Raw genomic sequence first — 24,941 nt, 5'->3', positions numbered from 1 at the left:
ATTCTGAACTGAACAGGCTGGGGTTAGTGTTTATAATAGGGACTGGTCCAGCCTGTCCTACCCTAGCATTGGTACTCCACACTCTTTTCCACTGTGCATAGAAGTTTTGCTATAGTCATATTTTCTTACACTCTACGAATATCTGGGGGTGGGGGGGCGTAAATAATCTTAGGTGGTTCTCCAGGCACCTGGAAGCTGTCTCCCAGAGGCTGCCTGTGGCTGTCTCCCAGAGGGTGCCTGTGGCCATCTGCTCACTTCCTGAGTGAAATAGGGGGTCTGGGCAGACAATGAAATGGTACGCATTGAATTGTGTTCACGGCCCTGCCTTCAATTTACAAAGCCGGTTATCAAAACGTTGTGTAGAGGAGGATATAGACCTTTACATGTGTCAGCCATTTCAGAGTGGACATTTTGCTTGTGCAACCCTTTGTCTATGCCAACGTATTGACTGTTGACCTAGACACTGTTGACCCTTTATACTTGAACCTTATCGCCATAGAAGAGGCAGTTGAACATGCTTATGCAAAGTCTTTATTCCTTCTGTAGGTAGGTAGGTGGAAATAAATACCTGATTGCTTCCATGCAAAATTATAATGTACAATGAGTGCCGATTTTATCCCTAACACTGGACACCTGTGACAAAGGTCTGCAGCTATGAAGTGCACACATGGCTGGCGAGGTGCTGTGGGCTAAGATGTAGACCACTTCGTGCTGCAGGGGAAACCGCTGACAAACAGCCTTCCTAAGTGGGCTTTGGATCACATTTTCAATCGGTGGAAGTCCTTAACAGCATACTAGTTCCTATTTAATGTGTTTCACTGCGCACAGGGTGACTTTTTTTATGATTGGAAAATTACCTGTTCTGCAAGTTTAAATACATAAGTTATTAAGCAGCACCACCAACCAAGTGCTGTGACTTAACACTCAGAATTAACAGCTATTACGTTGGTCTAACAATAGTTTCTCAATACTTTCTAAATATTTACTGATTTAATGATTCTACCACTTAGTCTAGATGATCTCTAATCTGGTCATGCCATTATGGCAGAGCTATGAATTTGGACTATAGCCAATCATCCACTAGCCATGACAAACTGTGACTCAGATTGGAGGAAAATGGAATGCGATATGGTCACTTTTCATCCGTTCCCTACTGGAAGCTCGGCATTGGATGAAAAGTGCCCATATCGCACTAGTGAATGGGGACCAGAGGTGGACGCAATGGTGATGTTTCGCAGTTAAGTGAGAATTTGCTATTAAACACATATGACATGTCCTAGAAATCCCATAGGTGCAAGCATTCACATGAGTGTATACAAAGACCGTTTTTGCGTATGGAATTTCTGGAATTAGAACTGGCAATAAAAATCCAGGGGTGTTCCTGGGCCGTGCCTGAAGTGAACAAAACAGTCTATAATGGCAGTGTAACGAGTGTGTCAGTGGATGTGTCTGCATTCCCAAACGCAGAGCCACAGATTTCATGTTTAGAGGAAGTTTAAGAGGAGACACTGTTCCTGCCATAGGCTGGTTCAAGTGTTGGTGCTGCTCAATATAGTGTATTGATGGTGGAGTTTACAGAACAAATCTCGGAGTTGCACTGGTTATGGTAATTAAGTGGAAATCTCAGGGCTTGCGCATTTGGTAGTAGTGCAAATGCCCAAGGAAGTGCATACCACCTCCTGCGTGAATTTGCGATCACTTAAAACTGTGATTACACCTCTAGAGGAACATCTCAACCATCCGCTGCAGTGTTCCTCTGCGACTGCAGCCTGAGTAAGTCTGACCTTGTATAGACCTGCAGTTGTAAGGTGGCTTGCAAGGCCAAGGAATGTGCGTTTGGGTTGCAATCGTTAGCCTCACTGCGCCTAGGAAATGGCTGTGACTTCCAAACGCCGACTGCCCCTGTCCTTCCCTTCAAAAACTTCTGATTGTCAATCAGGCAGAGGAGTTCACATAATAGCAATACGATTGCGGGACCAGTCCTGCATATGCCACAAACATCAGGAAATTGTGCAGGAGATCACTTATGTGACCCCTGCTGAATTAGGCCCAATATTTCCTTAAAAAATAGATTTTAGGAAAAATTGGATTTGCTCTAAAGGAGCTTGAAAAACAAAAAGACACCACATAATAAAAAACATGCACCCAACTGAATACCAAAAATCTTGCACCTACAGGAAAAACCCCAGAGTGCAATTGAATTGTTTCCTTAAGCTTAAAAGTACAGTAGCTACCTTCTCTTTTACTTTCACTGGAGGAGTTACACTCATTTGGTATGTACCAGGGAGTGACCGCTATCTAGGTGCAGATGGTGCAGCTGCATGCAAATTCCATATTCATACTTAATATATAAGCCTACTTTTTCAGACCATTTTTTATGCTGAAAAAAGCCCCCCTCGGCTTATACTCGAGTGAAGGTCCCACTTGAGTCAATAGGTTTTCCCAGTTTTTTGTTGTAAAATTAGGTGCCTCGGCTTATATTCGGATCGACTTATACTCAAGTATATATGGGTATGTAAGCACCTTAAAGCCTTTTTAATGTGAATAATTAACTTTTGCATTTTTCAGATTGATGAATTAATCAGTTAACACATTTATTTATCAATTAATACTATATAGCCATACAATATACAGTACATATATAAAAATAACAGATAACAATACTTTCATTGGCTTAAAATCCAATATAAGATGATCAAATTTGTCATTCAGAAAACGATTTGTCTTTCTTTACAGACACGGTCACTTCTCTGAAGCATAATGGACCATACCAGAATTGAGCATATTATTTAGCCAAGGCCAAGAAAAAAAAACCCAACTGAGTCAACCAAAGTCATTAGCTGAGAGGAAGCATTACTAATTGTGAAAAATCTCGTTAACAACCATTAATAAGCATGTTAAGGTTTCATAGGCAGTATATTCACAGGACAAAGTAGATGACTGGAGCAGCATCGTTACAAAGCAGAAATCAGATGAGCAATAAAAGAAAATCCATATTTGTATAATAATGGACAATATTAACCCCTTCCCGACATTTGACGTATATATACGCCATGGCCGGGAAGTACTTCCCGACACATGACGTATATATACGTCATGACTTCAAACTGTCACTGCGTCTAGAGACGCAGTGACAGAGGGACGATGTCTGCTGTCCCTGACAGCAGACATGTCCCTGCATGCCCAGGGGGGGCTGCGATGCCGCCCCCCCGTCGGCAATCGCTGTGATTGGCTGTTCAGTGTGAACAGCCATTCACAGCGTTTTCTGTGTCACCGGCGAATAACGTTCGCCGGTGACATGGGGTCGGAGGTGATTGGTGCTGTAAAGTACAGCACCAATCACCGCGGGGTGTAAGGGTGACACTGGTGTCACCCCACCCCACCCCGCCCGCCCCCAAAGGCCGTGATTGGTTCGTCGGACCGACAAACCAATCACAGCCATGGAGGGGGGTTTAAACTAACGGTGACTGCACTGCAGACGCCATTCCGGTCTGGAATTGCGTGCAGTGCGGTCACCGTACCCAGCTGCCGCGATATACTGACCAGAACCCCTCTAAATACTTACCTGATCACTGCCTGGATCTTGCTTCTTCTTGTGACATCCTGTGACATCCTGTGCTGTGTTGTGCTGCTGCGAGTTATTAGATAGAGAGAGATAGAGAGAGATAGAGAGGCCTAGTGACAGAGAGTGCTATATTTTGTGCTGCTGCAGTGTGATAGAGCTATAGATAGAGAGATAGAGAGAGATAGAGAGATAGAGAGAGATAGAGAGAGATAGAGAGATAGTGACAGATTGTGCTATATATTTTTTATATAACTGACTGCTGCCCCCCCTTTTGTGCTGATCAGTATAAATTAACTGATCAGCAACTTTTTGGGGGCGCAGATTTTTTTTTAGATATATATACCTGTCAGTGCTGCTGCTGCAGTGTCATAGAGTGAGAGATAGAGAGATAGAGAGAGATAGTGACAGAGAGTGATAGAGACTGCTATATTTTGTGTCTGCTGCCCCCCTTTTGTGCACCCCCAGCAACTTTTTGGGGGTGCAGGGGTTATTTTTCATATATATAACTGTCAGTGCTGCTGCTGCAGTGTCATAGAGTGATAGATAGTGAGAGATAGAGAGATAGAGAGAGATAGTGACAGAGAGTGATAGAGAGTGATATATTTTGTGTCTGCTGCCCCCGCCTTTTGTGCTGATCACTATATCTGAGGTGATCAGCAACTTTTTGGGGGTGCAGAGGTTTTTTTTTTATATATACCTGTCAGTTGCTGCCAGTTGCACTGTCAGTTGCACCAAAGGTTGTGCACCTGCTGCCCCTCACTGGTAATCAGTGTCGCATCACTGATCACCTTTTTTTTTTTTTGTGGGTGCTGTGGGGTCTTTTTTTAATTTTTTTTTTACACACACTGTGATTTTGTGGGTGTCCTGTGGCCACTGTGCGCTGATCAGTGACGTACATCACTGATCAGCTTTTTCGGCACAGGGTTGATCTATTTTTTTTTTTTTTTCAAATTCCTGTTGCCTTTGAGCGCTGTTCAGTGACAGACGTTACTGACCAACATCTGTGCTCAATTTTTGGCGCAGGACCTTTTTTTTTTTTTTTAACCCCTTCAATTTATTTTTTTTTTAACCCCTTCAAATTTTTTTTTTTTTAACCCCTTCAATTTTTTTTTTTGTATAAAGTATTTTTTTTTTTCTGCACTACATACACACTACACACTACATACCCCCCGGGTTGAAATAAAGTTTGTACCCCCCCCTACACTATACACGTGTTGAAACATTTCACTACCAGTAACACAAAAATAAAAATGGCATCCCAAATGTCATCCCAAATGTCATCCCAAATGTCATCCCAGTCATCCAGAAGAATGTATTCAGTGGAGGAGGCATATGCCATGCTTGCCTCTGACTCTGACACAGCCAGTGAGGCAAGCGGGGAATTTGAAGGATTCCTCTTAAGCTCCTCTTCCTCCTCTGGTGATGAGGGACCCCCTCAAAGACGCCCCCGTAGACCAATAATTGATCTCGTATGGACCCCACCACCAGACAATTTTGAGCCCCAGGTTCCTGAGTTTTTGGCCATGCCAGGAATCCAATTTGATTCCACAGGTCTCAGAGAAATTGACTTTTTCAAATTATTTTTCTCTGATGATTTTATAAATTTAATGGTGGACCAAACTAATTTATATGCCCAGCAGTTTATTGCTCAAAACCCCACGTCATCATTTGCTAGGTGGACCCCTGTAGATGCAGTAGAGATGATGACGTTTTGGGGTCTGGTGTTTCATATGGGCATAGTAAAAAAGCCAGAAATTAGGCAATATTGGAGTACAGATGTTCTGTACAGCACCCCATTTTACCGTATGGCCATGCCCCGGGCTCGATTTGAGACGATCCTTAAATTTTTGCATTACAACGATAATGCACAGTGCCCACCCAGAGATGATCCCACCTTTGACCGGCTATTCAAAGTCAGGCCGGTCATTGATCATTTCAGTGCCAAATTTGAAGAGATGTACATCCCAGATAAATTCATTTGCATAGACGAGTCCCTTATACATTTTAAAGGAAGGGTTAAATTCCGCCAGTACCTTCCCAGTAAGAGGGCAAGGTATGGCATAAAAATGTATAAGCTGTGTGAAAGCACCTCAGGGTACACTCACAGGTTTAGGGTATATGAAGGGAAGGATTCAAGAATTGAACCGCCAGAATGCCCCCCCTCCCTCGTAGGTGTTAGTGGAAAAATTGTCTGGGATTTAGTGCACCCCTTCCTGGATAAAGGTTATCACCTCTATGTGGATAACTTTTACACTAGCATCCCCCTGTTTAAGGCCCTTGGTTCAAGAGGTACAGCAGCTTGCGGTACTGTGCGCAAGAACCAAAGAGGCCTCCCAAAAACGCACATTGCCCAAGTAATGAGAAGGGGTGAAAGCAGGGGAATATGCACCGAAAATATGTTGTTGGTCAAATATAAGGACAAGAGGGATGTCCTTATACTGACAACAATTCACGGAGACAGTACCACCTCCGTCCCTGTACGAGGTACCAGTACCCACACCTCAAAACCTAATTGTATCCTGGATTACAATAGGTACATGGGCGGAGTGGATCTTTCAGATCAGGTACTGAAGCCGTACAGTGCCCTGCGGAAAACAAAAATCTGGTACAAGAAGCTGGCCGTGTATATCATCCAGATGGCACTGTATAACGCTTACGTGCTATTCCGTTCTACCGGCCAGAGGGGGACATTTATGCACTTTCAAGAGGAAGTCATAAAGGGCCTAATATTTGGGAACCAGCAGGAAGAGGGCCCCAGTACTTCTAGTACTGGCCCCCGTATTGTACCAGGGCAGCATTTTCCGAACGAAATCCCCTCCACTGCAAGAAAGGGCAGGACACAAAAAAGGTGCAAAGTTTGCTATAAAAAGGGAATAAGAAAGGATACTATTTTCCACTGTGAAACTTGCCCCGACAAACCCGGCCTATGTATAAAGGAGTGTTTTAAAATATACCACACATCTATGGATTATTAGGTTCATCATTTCACCGTGCTTCGGGGGTCTTGCTAATGCCACATAGCACCCACCATTCATTCCACCAGAATCTGAGCTGCAAAATCCAAAAATCACTCCTTCCCTTCTGAGTCCTGCCATGCACCCAACTGGTATTTTTTGGTCACATATGAGGCATTGCCATACTCGGGAGAAATTGGGGCACAGATTTTGGGGTGCTTTTTCTCCTTCATACCTTCTGAAAATGAAAAATTTTGAGCCAGAACTGCATTTTTGTGTAAAAAAATGTAATTTTTCATTTTCACTGCCCAGTTGTATCAAAATTGGTGAAACCCCTGGGGGTTTGAAATGTACACTATACCCCTAGATGAATTCCCTGAGGGGTGTAGTTTGCAAAATGGGGTCACTTGTGGGGGGGTTCCACTGTATTGGTGCTTTGGGGGTCTTGCTAATGCGACATAGCACCCACCAACATTCCACCAGAATTTGTGCTGCAAAATCCAAATATCACTCCTTCCCTTCTGAGTCCTGCCACTTTTTGGTCACACATGAGGCATTGCCGTACTCGGGAGAAATTGGGGCACATATTTTGGGGTGCTTTTTCTCCTTCATACCTTCTGAAAATGAAAAATTTTGAGCCAGAACTGCATTTTTGTGTAAAAAAATGTAATTTTTCATTTTCACTGCCCAGTTGTATCAAAATTGGTGAAACCCCTGGGGGTTTGAAATGTACACTATACCCCTAGATGAATTCCCTGAGGGGTGTAGTTTGCAAAATGGGGTCACTTGTGGGGTGGTTCCATTGTATTGGTGCTTTGGGGGTCTTGCTAATGCGACATAGCACCCACCAACATTCCACCAGAATTTGTGCTGCAAAATCCAAATATCACTCCTTCCCTTCTGAGTCCTGCCACTTTTTGGTCACACATGAGGCATTGCCGTACTCGGGAGAAATTGGGGCACAGATTTTGGGGTGCTTTTTCTCCTTCATACCTTCTGAAAATGAAAAATTTTGAGCCAGAACTGCATTTTTGTGTAAAAAAATGTAATTTTTCATTTTCACTGCCCAGTTGTATCAAAATTGGTGAAACCCCTGGGGGTTTGAAATGTACACTATACCCCTTGATGAATTCCCTGAGGGGTGTAGTTTGCAAAATGGGGTCACTTGTGGGGGGGTTCCACTGTATTGGTGCTTGGGGGGTCTTGCTAAGGCGACATAGCACCCACCAAAATTCCACCAGAATCTGAGCTGCAAAATCCAAAAATCACTCCTTCCCTTCTGAGTCCTGCCATGCACCCAAATGGTATTTTTTGGTCACATGTGATGCATTGCCGTACTCGGGAGAAATTGGGGCACAGATTTTGGGGTGCTTTTTCTCCTTCATACCTTCTGAAAATGAAAAATTTTGAGCCAGAACTGCATTTTTGTGTAAAAAAATGTAATTTTTCATTTTCAATGCCCAGTTGTATCAAAATTGGTGAAACCCCTGGGGGTTTGAAATGTACACTATACCCCTAGATGAATTCCCTGAGGGGTGTAGTTTGCAAAATGGGGTCACTTGTGGGGGGGTTCCACTGTATTGGTGCTTGGGGGGTCTTGGTAATGCGACATAGCACCCACCAAAATTCCACCAGAATCTGAGCTGCAAAATCCAAAAATCACTCCTTCCCTTCTGAGTCCTGCCATGCACCCAAATGGTATTTTTTGGTCACATGTGAGGCATTGCCGTACTCGGGAGAAATTGGGGCACAGATTTTGGGGTGCTTTGTCTCCTTCATTCCTTGTGAAAATGAAAAATTTTGAGCCAGAACTGCATTTTTGTGTAAAAAATGTAATTTTGCATTTGCACAGCCCAGTTGTATCAAAATTGGTGAAACCCCTGGGGGTTTGAAATGTACACTATACCCCTAGATGAATTCCCTGAGGGGTGTAGTTTGCAAAATGGGGTCACTTGTGGGGGGGTTCCACTGTATTGGTGCTTGGGGGGTCTTGCTAATGCGACAAAGCACCCACCAAAATTCCACCTGAATCTGAGCTGCAAAATCCAAAAATCACTCCTTCCCTTCTGAGTCCTGCCATGCACCCAAATGGTATTTTTTGGTCACATGTGAGGCATTGCCGTACTCGGGAGAAATTGGGGCACAGATTTTGGGGTGCTTTTTCTCCTTCATACCTTCTGAAAATGAAAAATTTTGAGCCAGAACTGCATTTTTGTGTAAAAAAATGTAATTTTTCATTTTCACTGCCCAGTTGTATCAAAATTGGTGAAACCCCTGGGGGTTTGAAATGTACACTATACCCCTTGATGAATTCCCTGAGGGGTGTAGTTTGCAAAATGGGGTCACTTGTGGGGGGGTTCCACTGTATTGGTGCTTGGGGGGTCTTGCTAATGCGACATAGCACCCACCATTCATTCCACCAGAATCTGAGCTGCAAAATCCAAAAATCACTCCTTCCCTTCTGAGTCCTGCCATGCACCCAACTGGTATTTTTTGGTCACATATGAGGCATTGCCATACTCGGGAGAAATTGGGGCACAGATTTTGGGGTGCTTTTTCTCCTTCATACTTTCTGAAAATGAAAAATTTTGAGCCAGAACTGCATTTTTGTGTAAAAAAATGTAATTTTTCATTTTCACTGCCCAGTTGTATCAAAATTGGTGAAACCCCTGGGGGTTTGAAATGTACACTATACCCCTAGATGAATTCCCTGAGGGGTGTAGTTTGCAAAATGGGGTCACTTGTGGGGGGGTTCCACTGTATTGGTGCTTGGGGGGTCTTGGTAATGCGACATAGCACCCACCAAAATTCCACCAGAATCTGAGCTGCAAAATCCAAAAATCACTCCTTCCCTTCTGAGTCCTGCCATGCACCCAAATGGTATTTTTTGGTCACATGTGAGGCATTGCCGTACTCGGGAGAAATTGGGGCACAGATTTTGGGGTGCTTTGTCTCCTTCATTCCTTGTGAAAATGAAAAATTTTGAGCCAGAACTGCATTTTTGTGTAAAAAATGTAATTTTGCATTTGCACAGCCCAGTTGTATCAAAATTGGTGAAACCCCTGGGGGTTTGAAATGTACACTATACCCCTAGATGAATTCCCTGAGGGGTGTAGTTTGCAAAATGGGGTCACTTGTGGGGGGTTCCACTGTATTGGTGCTTGGGGGGTCTTGCTAATGCGACATAGCACCCACCAAAATTCCACCAGAATCTGAGCTGCAAAATCCAAAAATCACTCCTTCCCTTCTGAGTCCTGCCTTGCACCCAAATGGTATTTTTTGGTCACATGTGAGGCATTTCCGTACTCGGGAGAAATTGGGGCACAGATTTTGGGGTGCTTTTTCTCCTTCATACCTTCTGAAAATGAAAAATTTTGAGCCAGAACTGCATTTTTGTGTAAAAAAATGTAATTTTTCATTTTCACTGCCCAGTTGTATCAAAATTGGTGAAACCCCTGGGGGTTTGAAATGTACACTATACCCCTAGATGAATTCCCTGAGGGGTGTAGTTTGCAAAATGGGGTCACTTGTGGGGGGGTTCCACTGTATTGGTGCTTGGGGGGTCTTGCTAATGCAACATAGCACCCACCAACATTCCACCAGAATCTGAGCTGCAAAATCCAAAAATCACTCCTTCCTTTCTGAGTCCTGCCATGCACCCAAATGGTATTTTTTGGTCACATGTGAGGCATTGCCGTACTCGGGAGAAATTGGGGCACATATTTTGGGGTGCTTTTTCTCCTTCATACCTTCTGAAAATGAAAAATTTTGAGCCAGAACTGCATTTTTGTGTAAAAAATTTAATTTTTCATTTTCACTGCCCAGTTGTACCACAATTGGTGAAACCCCTGGGGGTTTGAAATGTACACTATACCCCTAGATGAATTCCCTGAGGGGTGTAGTTTGCAAAATGGGGTCACTTGTGGGGGGGTTCCTAAATTTTAGCATCTTATGGTGCCTAGAAACCTACATGGTGCCTAAAAAATAATCTCATAAAAAGGAGGCTCCAAAATCAAGTAGGTGCTCCTTCTATTATGAAGCCTGTGGTTTGGTCAACGTGCACACTAGGGCCACATATAGGATATTTATGAAAACAAAAGAATTGGGGGAATCAATTTTTAGTCACATTTCTCTAGTAAAATGTACTGTGTTCCTTAGAAAAATGTATTAAAATTGCAAATCTGCAAAAAAAATGAAATTTTGAAATTTCACCTACACTTTGTTTTAATTCCTGTGAAACACCTAAAGGGTTAACAAACTTCCAAAATGCTGTTTTGAATACTGTGAGGGGTGCAGTTTTTGAAATGGTATCATTTATGGGGGTGTCTCACATACAAGTCCCTCAAAGTAACATCGGAACTGAACTGGTCCCTAAAAAAATCAGTGTTTGAAATTTTCTTGAAAATTTGAGAATTTGCTATTCATATTGTAAGCCTCCTAGTGTCTAAAAAAATTAAAAGGAAGTTGAAATAATGATGGAAACATAAAGTAGACATATGGTCTATGTTAGTTATTAACTATTTTGAGTGGTATGATTATTTGTCTCACAAGCAGAAAATTTAACATTTTGCAAATTGCTAAATTTTCCATTTTTTTACGACATTTTGGTATTTTTCACACAAAAAAACAGACTGTATCGACCCAAATTTACCACTAATTTGAAGTACAATGTGTCACGAAAAAACAATCTCAAAATCACTGGGATAAGTAAAAGCAAAAAAAAGTTATCCCCACTTAAGTGATACATGTCAGATTTGAAAAAAAGGGCTCTGTCAGGAACGCAAAAACTGGCTCTGTCAGGAAGGGGTTAAAATTGAAAATGTAAACTTACAGTTTACGTAAGTCTGTATACTGGTAGAATGCATTTGGGCCAAGCTTCTTTAACATATTATGCTGCAGTAACCTGTAAATGATAAACAGAAATCATTAGTTTTAAAACCCTTTCTTTTTATTGTATTTATCACAACTATTTCAATCACTATGGGCCTTATTCTAGTTCACTCTTTTTGGCAAAATCCTTCTTAGATGGACAAAACCATGTGCACTGCTTGTTACAGTATTGTCAGTCTAAAATGTACCAATAACCAGTGGTGGCTCCAGAGGAGGGGCTGCAGCACTGTTCAAAATTCCCATAGGGGAGAAACACCAACTGTCAGTGAGTCAGTTTTTAATGACAGATGGTGGCAGTTGCTGTGCCCCCTTTTTTGACTTTTGAACTGTACTGCAGCCCCACCTCTGGAGACGCCACTGCCAGTAACTACAAAAAAATTCCCTGTACTGTACCATACAACACCTAGATTGGAGTGTAAATGGGTAGCACATGCACACCCAAAGTGTTGCTACTTAGTTAATATGTGTACATAATTTAAATAAAATGAATCTTATATTTTATAGCTTTTTCATTATTATAATACATAAAAAGGACTTACAGTATAACCGAATAATGAAAATAAATGGTCAGAAGTGGGTTGCCATTACTTTTTTGCTTAGGGTGCCCTGATTCTTAAATCTGCATAAGGGGGTGGCCATTACTTTTTTGCCCAGGGGTCTAAAAATGGGTACTCATGTTGACCTTTTCACTGTCGACCTTGCCATTGCCGACCTAATGCTTGTGTTGACTTTCCAACCCTATCGATATATACAGTATATAATATTATGTCAATGTGGGAAAACACACTCTTCCAATTCAACAGCAGGGTGCTAGGTCATAGGTGTAGATATAGTTATGTAATCACCAGATAGGTGTCACCAGGGACAATATGGACCAGGACACGGCCTTTGAAAAAGGTGGAGAGTCACCGAAACGGCCTGTAAGGGCACTTGGCATAGAGGGATAGATGCGGTCTTCAGCTGCTGCCTGCTCTTACTGCTAAGGATCGATAAGTATTTGTGGAATCCTTCTTTCCCTATCATTCATTAAAGTATTATTTGCTTCATTATATGGGAGTGCTGGTCCATGTCAGTGTCACTGGAGGGGCTGACACCTATCTGGTGATTACAACACTATACATATACACATACCCCCCCCCCCCCCCACACACACACACACATTCACACACATATATATATATATATATATATATGTATATATATATATATATATATATATATATAGTATATACACACACACACACACACACACATACACAACAACAATACTGTGCAAAAGTTTTAGGCAAGTGTGCAAAAAGGCTGCAAAGTGACATAGCTTTCGAAAATAGAAATGTAAGTAGTTAAGCTTTTATTAATTAGGGAATTAAGTAAATGAACAGAAGTGGAATGTGGCAAGGTTGTTCCAAACATCTTGGAGAGCTAACGTTCTGTCGTCTGTGGATGTAGACTTGCTCAAATCCTTCTGTCTCTTCATTTATTCCTGGACAGACTCTATAATGTTGACATTAGGCCTCTGTGGGAGCCACAGCATCACTTCATGTACCCTTGTTCCTCTTTACCCTAAAAATAGTTCTTAATGACACTGGCTGTATGTTTGGGGTCGTCCTGTTGCAGAATAAAGTTGGAGGCAATCAGATGCATCCCTGAGGATATTGCATTGTGGATAAGTCCCTGCCTCTATTTCTCAGCATTAAGGACACCATTAATCCTGACCACATCCCTAACTCTATATGCTGAAATGCAGCCCATACTTGCAAGGAACCTCCACCATGATGTGTCTTTCATCTGGCGCACTGTTTTCTTGGCCAACAACTGCATCTATGTTCCTCAACATTGCCCATTTTTTTGTGGTTCTTATAATTCTTCAAAATAGCTTTCACCCCCAGTTTGCTTTTAAATCTTTGCCTGGGAGAGACCTTGCTGATGCAGTATAATAATAATAATAATACATTTATTTATATAGCATTCTTTCTCCAATAGGACTGAAGGCGCTTAACAGATGGTATGAATGTAATACAGTACAGAAACAATGAAGCTTTACATAATCAATACTTAAGGGACTGAAGGAAATGCTTGAGTAAACAGGAAAGTATTGAGTCTGTTTTTGAAGCATTCTAGGGTGGGGGCCGCTCGAACTGTGCGGGGAAATGAGTTCCATAAAGTTGGAGCTGCATGGCTAAAAGCTTGGCCCCCAGATGAATTACAGGAGATCCTAGGTACTGTTAAAAGTACTTTATCTACAGATCGCAGTAATCGGCTGGTACAGTATGGAATCGGAAGCTGCTTCAGGTACTTTGGGCCTTGGTCATGAAGGGCTTTGAAACTCAGTAAGTTTATGGCTTGCCAGTGAAGGGCGTAAAGAATGAGTTGTGTGGCTTGAACGGGGCTGGTTGGTTAACAGCCTGGCAGCTGTGTTTTGTACCAGCTGTAATCGATACAGTTATTTTGCTGGGAGACCAAGGTAGAGGGCATTTCAGTAATCCAAACGAGATGATACAAATGCATGTATGACTTTTGGCAGATCTTCAGAGTGTATTAAGTGTTTGATTCTGATGTTCAGATGAAAGAATGAGGATTTGATTGTGGCTGATATCTGATGTTTAAGTGTCAAGCCACCATCCAGTACCACCGCACATAACAGAGTTTTGTAATTCTGTACCCCCAAGTGTCAGTCCAATTGGGTGGCTATTGGAGTGACCTCCTCAAACTAGAGGAGGAAGGCAGCGCTTAGACTTGGGCTGAAACACTAGCAGCTGCTGAGGTGTCAGGTTAGTCAGACCTGAACTGGATAGTGTTAAACGAAAGAGAAAAGAAGCAGCGCTGACTCAATTAGTTAAAATTAAACAAATTGGAAATTGGACCGATTTCACATTAAAAGGTAAATAAAATACATTTTATTAAATACAATAAAGCACCATAAGAGGATTGCTGGTAGTAGATGCAAGCTGGCCTCACATAAATGTGAAGGGGGGGGGGGGGGGCTGTCCGTTCCTATAATGCCTTGAAGAGGACCATATAAAGTGCAAGTGCAAAAGTTGAATTACCGTCCACCTGTTACTTGAAGACTGTGCTGGATTTGGTTCCTCCCAGGGACTCAAGGCCTGAGTGCACTAGGCCGAGTCACCGTCTGGGATCTGGGGAATGTACCCAAGGTTGCAGTCAAAGATGGAGGTGTGGAAAGCCTTAATTGCAAATAGCAGGGTCCAGTGGGTGTCCAAAGATGTTCTGAGGCTGGTTCGAATCAGTCCATAAATATAGTGGATAAAATAGGCAATGCCTTGACGCGTTTCGCCGTCTCAGCGGCTTTATCAAAGGTGTCCATGTGTTGCATCTGGGGGGTTTATATACCAGACTAAACAGGAAGTGCATCAGTCACATGACAAACAATAAAACACATAATCGGTCCAATTCTTAAAAAAAATATGATAAACATATGAGGAGGAGGCAGAAACTAAATCATAAAATTTTAACATATCATAATTGATCTAATTTTCAAAGAGAAATCATTAGAAATTGGGAATACTGTTGTAATAGGCAGAATCCTTCTCTTTCAATTTTGTGGCTATACTGCAGTCTTGTCCTTGATGTTGAGGTTCTATCATATGGACCTCTGTTTTATCAGGATTCAGTCTCAGCCAACTGGCACTCATCCATTCCTGGAGCTCAGCTAGACAGCCATTTAGGGTTGTTATTGGGTTTTCCAGTGCCCGGAGCAAAGGACAAGTACAGTTGTGGGTACTTGTTTCCTAGCACGGCCACACCGATTAAGATCGGGGTGGTCGTGCTGAAAAAAATCGGTCGGTCGCATCGCATGCGATTTGGTCGCATGCGATGCGACCGACCGATCCGACCGATTTTTGACCCGATTTTTTCATTAAATCCAATGTAAATTGGGTCCCTGGGACCCAATTTTACATTGGATTTAATGAAAAAAATTCCAAACCCCCCCAAATTGAAGCGTGTACACAGCGCCCCACGATAGACGGCAACCCGAAGCGTGGCGAGCGCAGCGAGCCCGCGAGGGGCGGCGGTACGCGTCCTCCGACCTTTTCATGCCCTACTATCCACTAGGGCGTGGAGTGAGAATAGAATAGTGTGGCGAGCGCAGCGAGCCACCGAGCCCGAAGCGTGGCGAGCGCAGCGAGCCCCGCGAGGGGACGCGGATACCTTCACAGGTAATCGCGTCCCTTCGCGGGCTTCACAGTTGTCGGCGTCGCCACGGACACCTGTGAAGCCCGCGAAGGGACGCGTTTACCTGTGAAGGTATCCGCGTCCCCTCGCGGGGCTCGCTGCGCTCGCCACGCTTCGGGCTCGGTGGCTCGCTGCGCTCGCCACACTATTCTATTCTCACTCCACGCCCTAGTGGATAGTAGGGCATGAAAAGGTCGGAGGACGCGTACCGCCGCCCCTCGCGGGCTCGCTGCGCTCGCCACGCTTCGGGTTGCCGTCTATCGTGGGGCGACGACGGGGACATTTTTAATGTGAAATGGGTCATATTGACCCATTTCACATTTTTTAACATTTTTACACCATTTCAATGTTAAAATTTTTTTTAACATTGAATCCTATGTAAAAATCGGGTGCATCGCGTCGCATCGCGTCGGGACCAATGTTAATGGTCCCGACCGACGCGATGCCCCCGATATTTTACAGTTCCCGACAAGATTTCAATGTTAAAATTTTTTTTAACATTGAAGTCAATGCAAATATCGGGGGCATCGCGTCGGTCGCGTCGGGACCAATGTTAATGGTCCCGACCGACGCGATGCCCCCGATTTTTGTTTCCTAGCCGGCAAAATGGACCTGATTTCAAAGGAAATCGGGTCCATCGGGCTAATCGTGTCCCTTAATTAAGGGACACGATTAGTTACGATTGTGGCCGTGCTAGGAAACAAGTACCCAGTTGTGTATCAACTGCATAGCAGTAGTAGACAAGGCCATGGTGCCTATCTACCTGGCTGCTCTGCTCATGGTGTTTTATGTGTAGCAGACTATTTTTTTTTTTTTTTACATCTTATCTGCTTGCCTGTAATAATCCATACAAAGTCACCAGCAATATGCGTTTTCAACATAAAATCAAGTGTAATCCAATATTGGGATTACAAAATAGAAATTACATGAATGCTCATACATTATAAAAGACAAAAGGAAGTTATCTGAAGGCAGTTAATCAGCAGGTCTACCCAATGTGTTTCGTCAACATGGAGCTGTGTCTCATCTTTCAGACTTCCATCACGACTTACATCAAAGAAAAGTGTTATTTTATATACCTGCTAATTAACTGACTTCAGATAATAATCCTTTCTCTTTGAAAATATATGAACATTCATGTAATTTCTGGTGGTTTAAAACCAATATTGGATTACAATATGTATATTTGTTTTATGTCTTTTCATGTTTTTTGAAGTTCCATTAAAATCTGAAACTCATCTTGCTGGTGACCTTGTGTGGATTATTAGAAGCACTTAGATAAACTATTCATTTTCTTTCATGTAGTATGGGTTCATTTGTAGCCAATTTAGCACACATTACTAGTGTTTTCACAATATATTTACAGCAAAATCCGTGGCACTCCACTGTTGCCATCAGGGGTAACTGGCGCCCTCCATCAGGGTTAGTAACCCCTATATACAGCAGCAGAGAAATAGGCGGCATGAGAATTCGTAGTAAAGAAAAAGTGCAAATATTTATTGGTGACCGTATCCCCTTCCTTGTCTTAAAGAATGGGATACAGTCCCCAAAACGTCACCAATAACGTGTGTTTATGTTTAAAAAAAAATATTTTCTTTCAAAAGGTATATAAAGGGTGACATGTAATAATAATCGATTGTCTGACTTTTGCACTTTTTGGTCATAAACGGCCGAATTTGTACGTTTTGTGTAATTAGCACTTGTAATAGGATGCGAGTTGTGATTTAAATCGCACATTTAGTGGTAAAAATTGCACGCTTTGACATGCAAAAGAAATCGCACATGTCAATTCGCATCCAGATGTTTTCCCATTATAAAGTACACAATTCGCAAAGGTAATAGGGTGTGATTTTTGGTAAACGATACAAAAATGTAAACAAAGTTCTCGGCTCCTGTCCTGGGGATGACTACAGCCTAAGAAGTGGACCAATCTTCGCCGGAGGCCTCGGTATGTAAAATTTCCTACAACAGGTACCCGTAATTGGATACTACATGGGGAAGCAGACGGGCCCTCGGTGGACCAATAGGTATGTATGAGTGATTGAATGCAGTATGTAATAAAGTGTTATTATTCTGGTGTGTCCGTGTTTTGTTTAACTATTTGAAATGTTGTAGAACTACAAGTACCAGCGGGCCCTTTAATTCACCACATGCAGGGACTTGTTGGACTAGTTTCACAACATTACACAATAGTTTTCATCTATTATTAACACTTTAACCATTGGCCCAGTGCTCACCGCCCTGGGGTACCGGGGACAGACCCGGGCTTCAGCCCAGGCAGGGTTAATTCTAAGGGGGGACACACACCCCTTTACTGGGGTGGTCCCCACTCCCCCAGGTTCCTATCCCGGGCTAACCAACCACAGGGATTAATGCTTTGGCCGGGGGAACAAGTGTAAATAGTTTCCCCCAGCTGTGGCATTACCCTGATGACTGTTTGCGCCTGGTGCTGGTTCTCAAAATATGGGGGATCCCTACTCATTTTGTGTGTCCCCCCATATTTTGGGAACCAGGACCGGCCCTTGAGCCTGCTGTTGGTTTTAGAAATTACAAGGAACCCCTATGTTTTTTTGTCCCCTGAATTTCTAAAACCAGGACCGGTTCAATGAACCCGGGGCTGGTTTTGCTCAGGGGGACCCCACGCCTTTAAAAAAAATTTTTTTGCGAAAACCGCATATTGCCATGTCTAAAATATTGCACATGTGTATTATTTCTCACATTTTCATGTCCAAAAATCACACCAAATCACATGTGAATTCCATTTCTGCCATTAAACTCGCATTCTATTACATTTGGGAATTGGTAAAAATATTTGCAATTTTTAGACCTGCGATTTGGTGTGATTTTGGAGCCTGACCAAAAATCGCACCCTATTACATGTCACCTCTAATGTCAATTATTACCAAATCATAGCAAGGACCAGGATATAAAAATGGTTAATATATGGAAACAGTTATCCTATATATTCTAGACATATATGTGTTTGACAAAGTAAGATAGCTGTGGCAGAGACACTGGACGAGTTTGGTTTGTTCAGACAGACTGCCCTGTTTTACTCACATCATTGTCACATTTGAAGAGACAGAAGGGACACTGCGTAATTTGGCTCCATCACAATCAAGTTCTAAGGCCTGGCACAAACATGAAGCTGGCACTTCACCAAGCACTGAATAAAAAAAGATATGGACATTAGGAGAATGGTGGGGGTACAATAACAGGTCACCTAGTAATGTATTCAGTTATAAATAACTTCATATAAACTTTATTCTTGTCAATCCATCCAATGTAGTCAACAGTATTTTGCTTGCTAAATGATGGTGCAGCATTAAACATTAGTTGCTGTTTTATTATATGTAGAATGATAATCAATCAAATGCAACATAGAAGATCTGGGAACAGAAATCACATGGCTGGGACCAGTAATCTTAATAAATCCCTAATGTTATCAAAATAATCAGGGAACAGAAATCACATGGCTGGGACAGTAATCTTAATGAGTCCCTAATGTTATCAAAATACAGTATTAGTTAAAAATAAAGATCACACTGTTCAAAATAATGTAAGGTAACACTTAAACAGGTAAAATCATTCTATATACTGATACATAAACAAAATATCAAATAACTGTACTTGTGTACTTCTTTAGTATATCTGTATTTTATTGTCTCTATACAATACATAGAAGTTGGCATGAACATAGGTGGAATTCTAAACTGGAACAGTGCTGGTCACAGTCCCAATTCCATTACATGAAAGAGGCACTGCATGTCTCAGCCTCTAGTTAATAATAAACATCTTGTAAGCTTAAGGAATAGAGCTGCTACATTGGTCAATGGCAGTGGTACTGAATAACTGCATTGCTAACATATTATATAAAGATGGAAACATTGTTTAGTTTAATTTAAGTGTAACAGAGTACGACTTTGTCCTCTAACATATTTTGGCCATTCAGAAAGAGATACATAAATGAAGAATACTTGTAGGCATTTGGCAAATTTCAAGTGCAGTTCAAGCTGCAAGACCAGGCTAGACCAGGTTTTTTCAACCAGTGTGCAGCAGAACACAGTTGTGCCATGACTGGTTGTATGGTATGCCTTGAAGTGGCAAATGTGCAAACAGGTCTGAATCGGCCTCAGAGTGCAATGTGGGCTACAGATCCATGGATATTTCTTCTGATTAAGGGGTGGATGCAAATGAGCATCTAATGGTGGGGAGCATGCTGATTGGTAGGTAGCTGGAGCTATTCACTAGTCAGAGTGCTGCGCCCTCCGCCTAACCTTCATACTGACCACAGGACGCTACGGTTGGGAGGTTGGGCTCCCCATTGTTGTAAATGGGAGCCAGGTTGGATGACCTGGCATACCCATTTACACTGCCCCATTTACACCACCGCTTACCCAAGTAAAACCCCCGGGGTTTTGCGGTGGTGTAAAAGGGGTATGACTGTCAGCACTCTGACTAGTGAATAGCTCCAGCTGTCTACCAATCAGCATGCTCCCCACCATTTTAGCATTTGGCTGCAGGCTGGAATGCAGGTAGAGAATGTTGCACTCTAATTGGTTTATAACCCACACCATCTACCAATCAGCCACTCACTGTCTGGCTGGGGAGTTGCAAAAAGGCAAATAATCTTGCCTTGTAGCTCTGATTTTTGCAATGCAGATAGCTCTGGGCCCAGTCAGCCCTTTCTTATAGATCCGTACAAAAGTGGGGCCGTACACAGCTGCCTGATGGAAGTAGCCATGACACCGCCTTTTTGCGATCAGGTCACTTCCTATTCCCCCCAGCCTGAAATGTTTAAGAATCATAGATGCAGTATCAAGTCGTGCTGAATTTGTACACCAAAGCTTATGCCAATGCACAAATTGGTTTGAGTGCGCACAGTTAGGGTATCCTAGACTTTGTGCACGTGTACAGTAGCTATCAGCTGCACCAACATAAGCACTGCATCTGCCTCTGTATCATGCCCATTGTATGGAGCCTAGTGCCTCAGGGATCCTTCTGCATTGTTCTCACATGTGTTTGAAAGTGGAAATACCATTATTAAAACTTGTTCCCATTGCTTTACGTGCTTAAAATGTATGGCAGAACTTTTATTTGTCTAGAATGCAGCAACCTGCAACACAATTAGAACCATAAAGTCCTGTATCTGTTTTACAGTATCTGAGACCTGAAATAAAATATAAGATGTTTTTAAACATCAGGTCTTATAAGTGCCACGTTTTCTTTTGCATAATGATGGTACCATTAGTACATTAGGAAGCAGGCATCACATAATTCTATCTTATGCATAATTAGTTACGTGACTTCTAATACGTTCAACAATAAACTGAGCGACTACACAGAAGAAGTTCAGAAATAAAAGGCAATTATTCTAGACTACTGGAAATGTTTTTGTTTTGTTTATGTAAGAACATACCTTAAAGAGCCAGAATAATTATACAACAAATAGACCTAGGTTTTTCGGCTTTTGTTAGCACTTAGCACCGTAATCATTGGCCTATCCTGAAGCATATCCCTTATGAATGTTTTTGGTTCAGGAGCTATAATGTGCTTTTCTCCAAATGACCCATAGAATTTGTATATAACTGTAAATCGCATTCGGTAAGAGAAAATAATAATAATCTATTTAATCTATTTATCAAGCTGTTATATGTAAAGCATGCACATCTGTAGCAACAAGTACCTGTGGAGCTTTTCTTTGTTTGCTATTTCAATTCAAAGGTACTGTACTTAATTGTACTTACACTGTTCATAATAAAAGGACCTTTTTAGGAGCATACTGTTCACATTACCCTAAAGTGTCAGTGAGAGTGCTGTAAAACAGCACACAAGTATACCTCTAAAACGGCCATTCGCTAGTGCGATATAGCCACTTTGTATGCGATTCCGACACATTGCTGCGATGAATCCCATGAAAGGTGACATATTGTAGATCATATGGGCTTCAATGAATATTTGTTCCAGCCTGTAGCCCTAGCTAGGATCGCATATGATACATTGGGGCAGATGTATTATAGCGGCGCTTATCGTGCCGCTATATTACTTCCTGCTTTGCCTCATTAACAATGCGAAGCAAGAGGGGAGACCGACAAGATGTATTAACATCTTGTCTGCCGAAGCGGGGGAGCGTCAATCACCAAAATATGGGCCTTATTCAGCATGGATCACCAAGTTGCGTGCCCACAATTTGCAAATTATTCTGTGTATGCTTTCTGCTCGGTTGCAAGTTCAGTTTGATTGACAGGAAGCGAGCATTTCGCAGAATTGTGGCTGCCTTTGACAGGTGAAAACGGATGGCACTCTCCCATGTTTGTCCGGTTTTGCGAATGGTTCTCCGAAAGCGTCATTCTTTCTGACGCTAATGCGATTTCTGTATTGGGCATTTTTTCTTTCTTTCTGGGTGGCAGCTACAGTATTTGATAGCATCAACTGTTCTCCATGCTGAATTGTGCCCTATATACACTACATTGATTCATTTAGCATCTATGGTAGTTTCTCTCATGTCTATAACTAATCTAAGGTATATGGGTAACTACTGATTGAAAATGATGTAATGCTGTTGACATGGAAGGCGAATATTGTTTAGACATGAGTATCACTATATGACGCATATGACTATTCTCCGATGGTTGAGAGGGTGCTCTAGCTTGCTAACTCTTGGACACCTAGATAGATTTCTGTAAGTACACCACAGGTAGTTTGGTCGACAGTCAAAAGAGCGACACTATTGGTCGACACAAGAAAAAGGTCCACATGCATTAGGCAGAATTGGTCAAAAGGTTGACACAAGCAAAAGGTCTACATGGAAAACGGTAGACATGAGTTTTTTGGGTGTCAATGTCGACCTAATGCATGTTGACCTTTTTCCCATCGACCTTTTACATGTGTTGATTTCTGCCTGACGACCTAATGACGCATACCGCAAACCACCGACACAGGTGATCAAATTGGATGTTGTGTCCGAGAAATCAGGCAAACGGCGATGATGCTTGTTCCTACACCAATGTTTCTTTATAATAGAGTTCTTTTTCTCCCGTAATCAAACACATATGTGGAAGAGAGAGAGAAAATACAATATCTAGAACGTCTATATTTTAGATCATATTTAGGTAAATATATGAAGGGCCCAGAATTGCGTACCCTCACTCACCCATACAGAGAAGTGAGAACCTGTGCAAAAAGGTATCTTTGACATGGATCCCACTTTGTGATGTCAGCAGTAGTTCCCTCCACCAGATGGTTTTAGATGAAGTACCATACTCACATAAAATACACTTGGATAACTCCTATAAAGGTATCTTTGACATGGATCCCACTTTGTGATGTCCGCAGTAGTTCCCTCCACCAGATGGTTTTAGATGAACGTACCATACTCACATAAAATACACTTGGATAACTCCTATAAAGGTATCTTTAAGCACTGGAATTGGATGTTGGATAAGGGCTGCAGTTGGTGATATTTTTTTTGATTTCCAATTGTAAAGCGCAACAGAATATGCTGCGCTATATAAGAAACTATAATTAAATAAATAAATAAATGATCTATTTCCTGACCTGGCAAATCACAATATACAGCAGATCATGGAAGCTCCCAGAGGCGTTTATAAGAACAGAGTTTCAAGAGAACAAATTGACTGTTTTCAGATGCTTAGCAAATGGATACTGTGGAACTATTGATGTTGTTCTTTCTCCACACTCACTCAAGGCAACATATTTGTATGAACACTTTTCTGAAATGCAAAGATTGCTACATATGACATTTATGACCATAGCAATCCATGGCATTTTAAGAACATATGAGCATCCACAAATCTTCCATCTTGACATTTGCGAAGGGTCCCTTGACATGACATTTGTTCTTCATGAGTATTTATGATGTCCTCTCAGGTTGGCAGGAATGGCCCCATTGCATTAGTACTGTATGTTTATCAGATTCCAGTTAGTGCAGTATGTTGCACGGGATAAGTCTACATGACCCATGGTGAAACTGAACCCATATTAAAGGCTGTGAATGGCATCGCAGCCTTGCGAACATCTCTATAATTCCATTTGCATTCAGACACCATCAAATAAGTGGGTGAAAGGGGCTGGAGCTGAGGTAATTATGTTTATGAAACCTTAATTGCCTATTCCCAGCAGCTGTAACTTGGCTGGGTCATTTAGTTACAATAGTTTAATAAAATTGAGAGGAAAAATATATAAAGGTAAAACATTCAGAGAGTTACAATATTAGAATTTTTACTGTGGACAGTGCAGGGTCCCATATTTCATAAAAAAATACTGTACATCTCCTATCAATCCAAGGACCAACACATTCTCCAAAAATACATAACAGTACAAAATGGGCTAAACATTCCAATTTCAATAACATATCTTAAAAATACATGCACAGTAAATGCAAATAGAAATAAATTAAAACTCTAATAAAAAACCAATAGGTGACACTGACCCCACTTTTAGTATATATAGATGTAATAGTAAGAACGCTCGAAGCAAATGCTTTGAAAATGAGTCTGTTATCTTGTGATTGCCTTTGTGTTTGTGCATGTGTGAGAGAGAAGGAGCTGTAGTTTCACTTGCTCTCCACAGATGGCAGTGTTTCATAGACACACAATCAGACACTAGACATACATATATATATTTAGGGACACTCTAGCTCTCCTGCCTCATCTAAAGATAAGCACTTTATTTGTTTTTTTGCACCTTGAATAGATCCTTTTATTCTGAGAGCCTCATCTCTGTTTTTAGGATAGGAGACACTTTAATTGTCTGTTTTTATTTATTATATTTTACCGTTTAAATAAATGTATCTATATTTTTATCTACATATAGTGACTTTCTGGCATATTTATATATATTTTTTCATTGCTTTTTATAGTACATCCAACCACATATAGTGGTTCCACTCCCCCCCTTTTTTAAACACCAGCATACATTGTTTTAATAAGTGCAGATTGCACTATTTATATTATATGTTTTAGGAGCAATTAGTCGCCGCATCATCATTTATTTGTGCCACATCCTGCACCTAGATCTAGCATTAGGGACCCCCAATACTCAGAGAAGCCTTGGCAATTGCCCTGTTTTATATGTAACGAAGATCTCTGAATTCCATTTTGCCTGGTGCAGTCTGACCCCTTTTCACACATAGCAGCAAAATACTGGGTTAAAAACTGTCAACCCAGTAATTTGCTGAATAACAAGTGTAACTTGTGTAGTGTGAAAGGGTCAACCTGGGTCACAAATCCCGGGTCAACTACCCTGGTAAAAAAGCAAGGTTGGTGACCTGGGATTTAAGACCCGGGATGACCCTTTCATACTACAAAAATTACCGG

The 24,941-nt window shown here is 41.8% G+C and overlaps 1 protein-coding gene across 1 annotated transcript in view; it reads right to left on the bottom strand.

Annotated features, from left to right (window-relative positions):
- RXFP1 (relaxin family peptide receptor 1) overlaps positions 1 to 24,941 on the bottom strand; it is a 188,661-nt gene that overhangs the window by 51,633 nt on the left and 112,087 nt on the right. Inside the window, exons 4-5 of the mRNA XM_083172505.1 lie at positions 18,664 to 18,769; positions 11,351 to 11,422 (exon numbers count right to left, since the gene is read on the bottom strand). Coding sequence (XP_083028631.1) covers positions 11,351 to 11,422; positions 18,664 to 18,769 — 178 coding nt within the window. The remainder of the gene's footprint in view (positions 1 to 11,350; positions 11,423 to 18,663; positions 18,770 to 24,941) is intronic.

The sequence above is a fragment of the Crinia signifera genome, chromosome 1 (assembly GCF_055691185.1).
Source record: "Crinia signifera chromosome 1, ASM5569118v1, whole genome shotgun sequence".
NCBI classification, from domain to species: domain Eukaryota; kingdom Metazoa; phylum Chordata; class Amphibia; order Anura; family Myobatrachidae; genus Crinia; species Crinia signifera.
The sequence above is the reverse complement of the archived record's forward strand: the minus strand, read 5'-3'. Positions and strand labels throughout refer to the sequence as shown.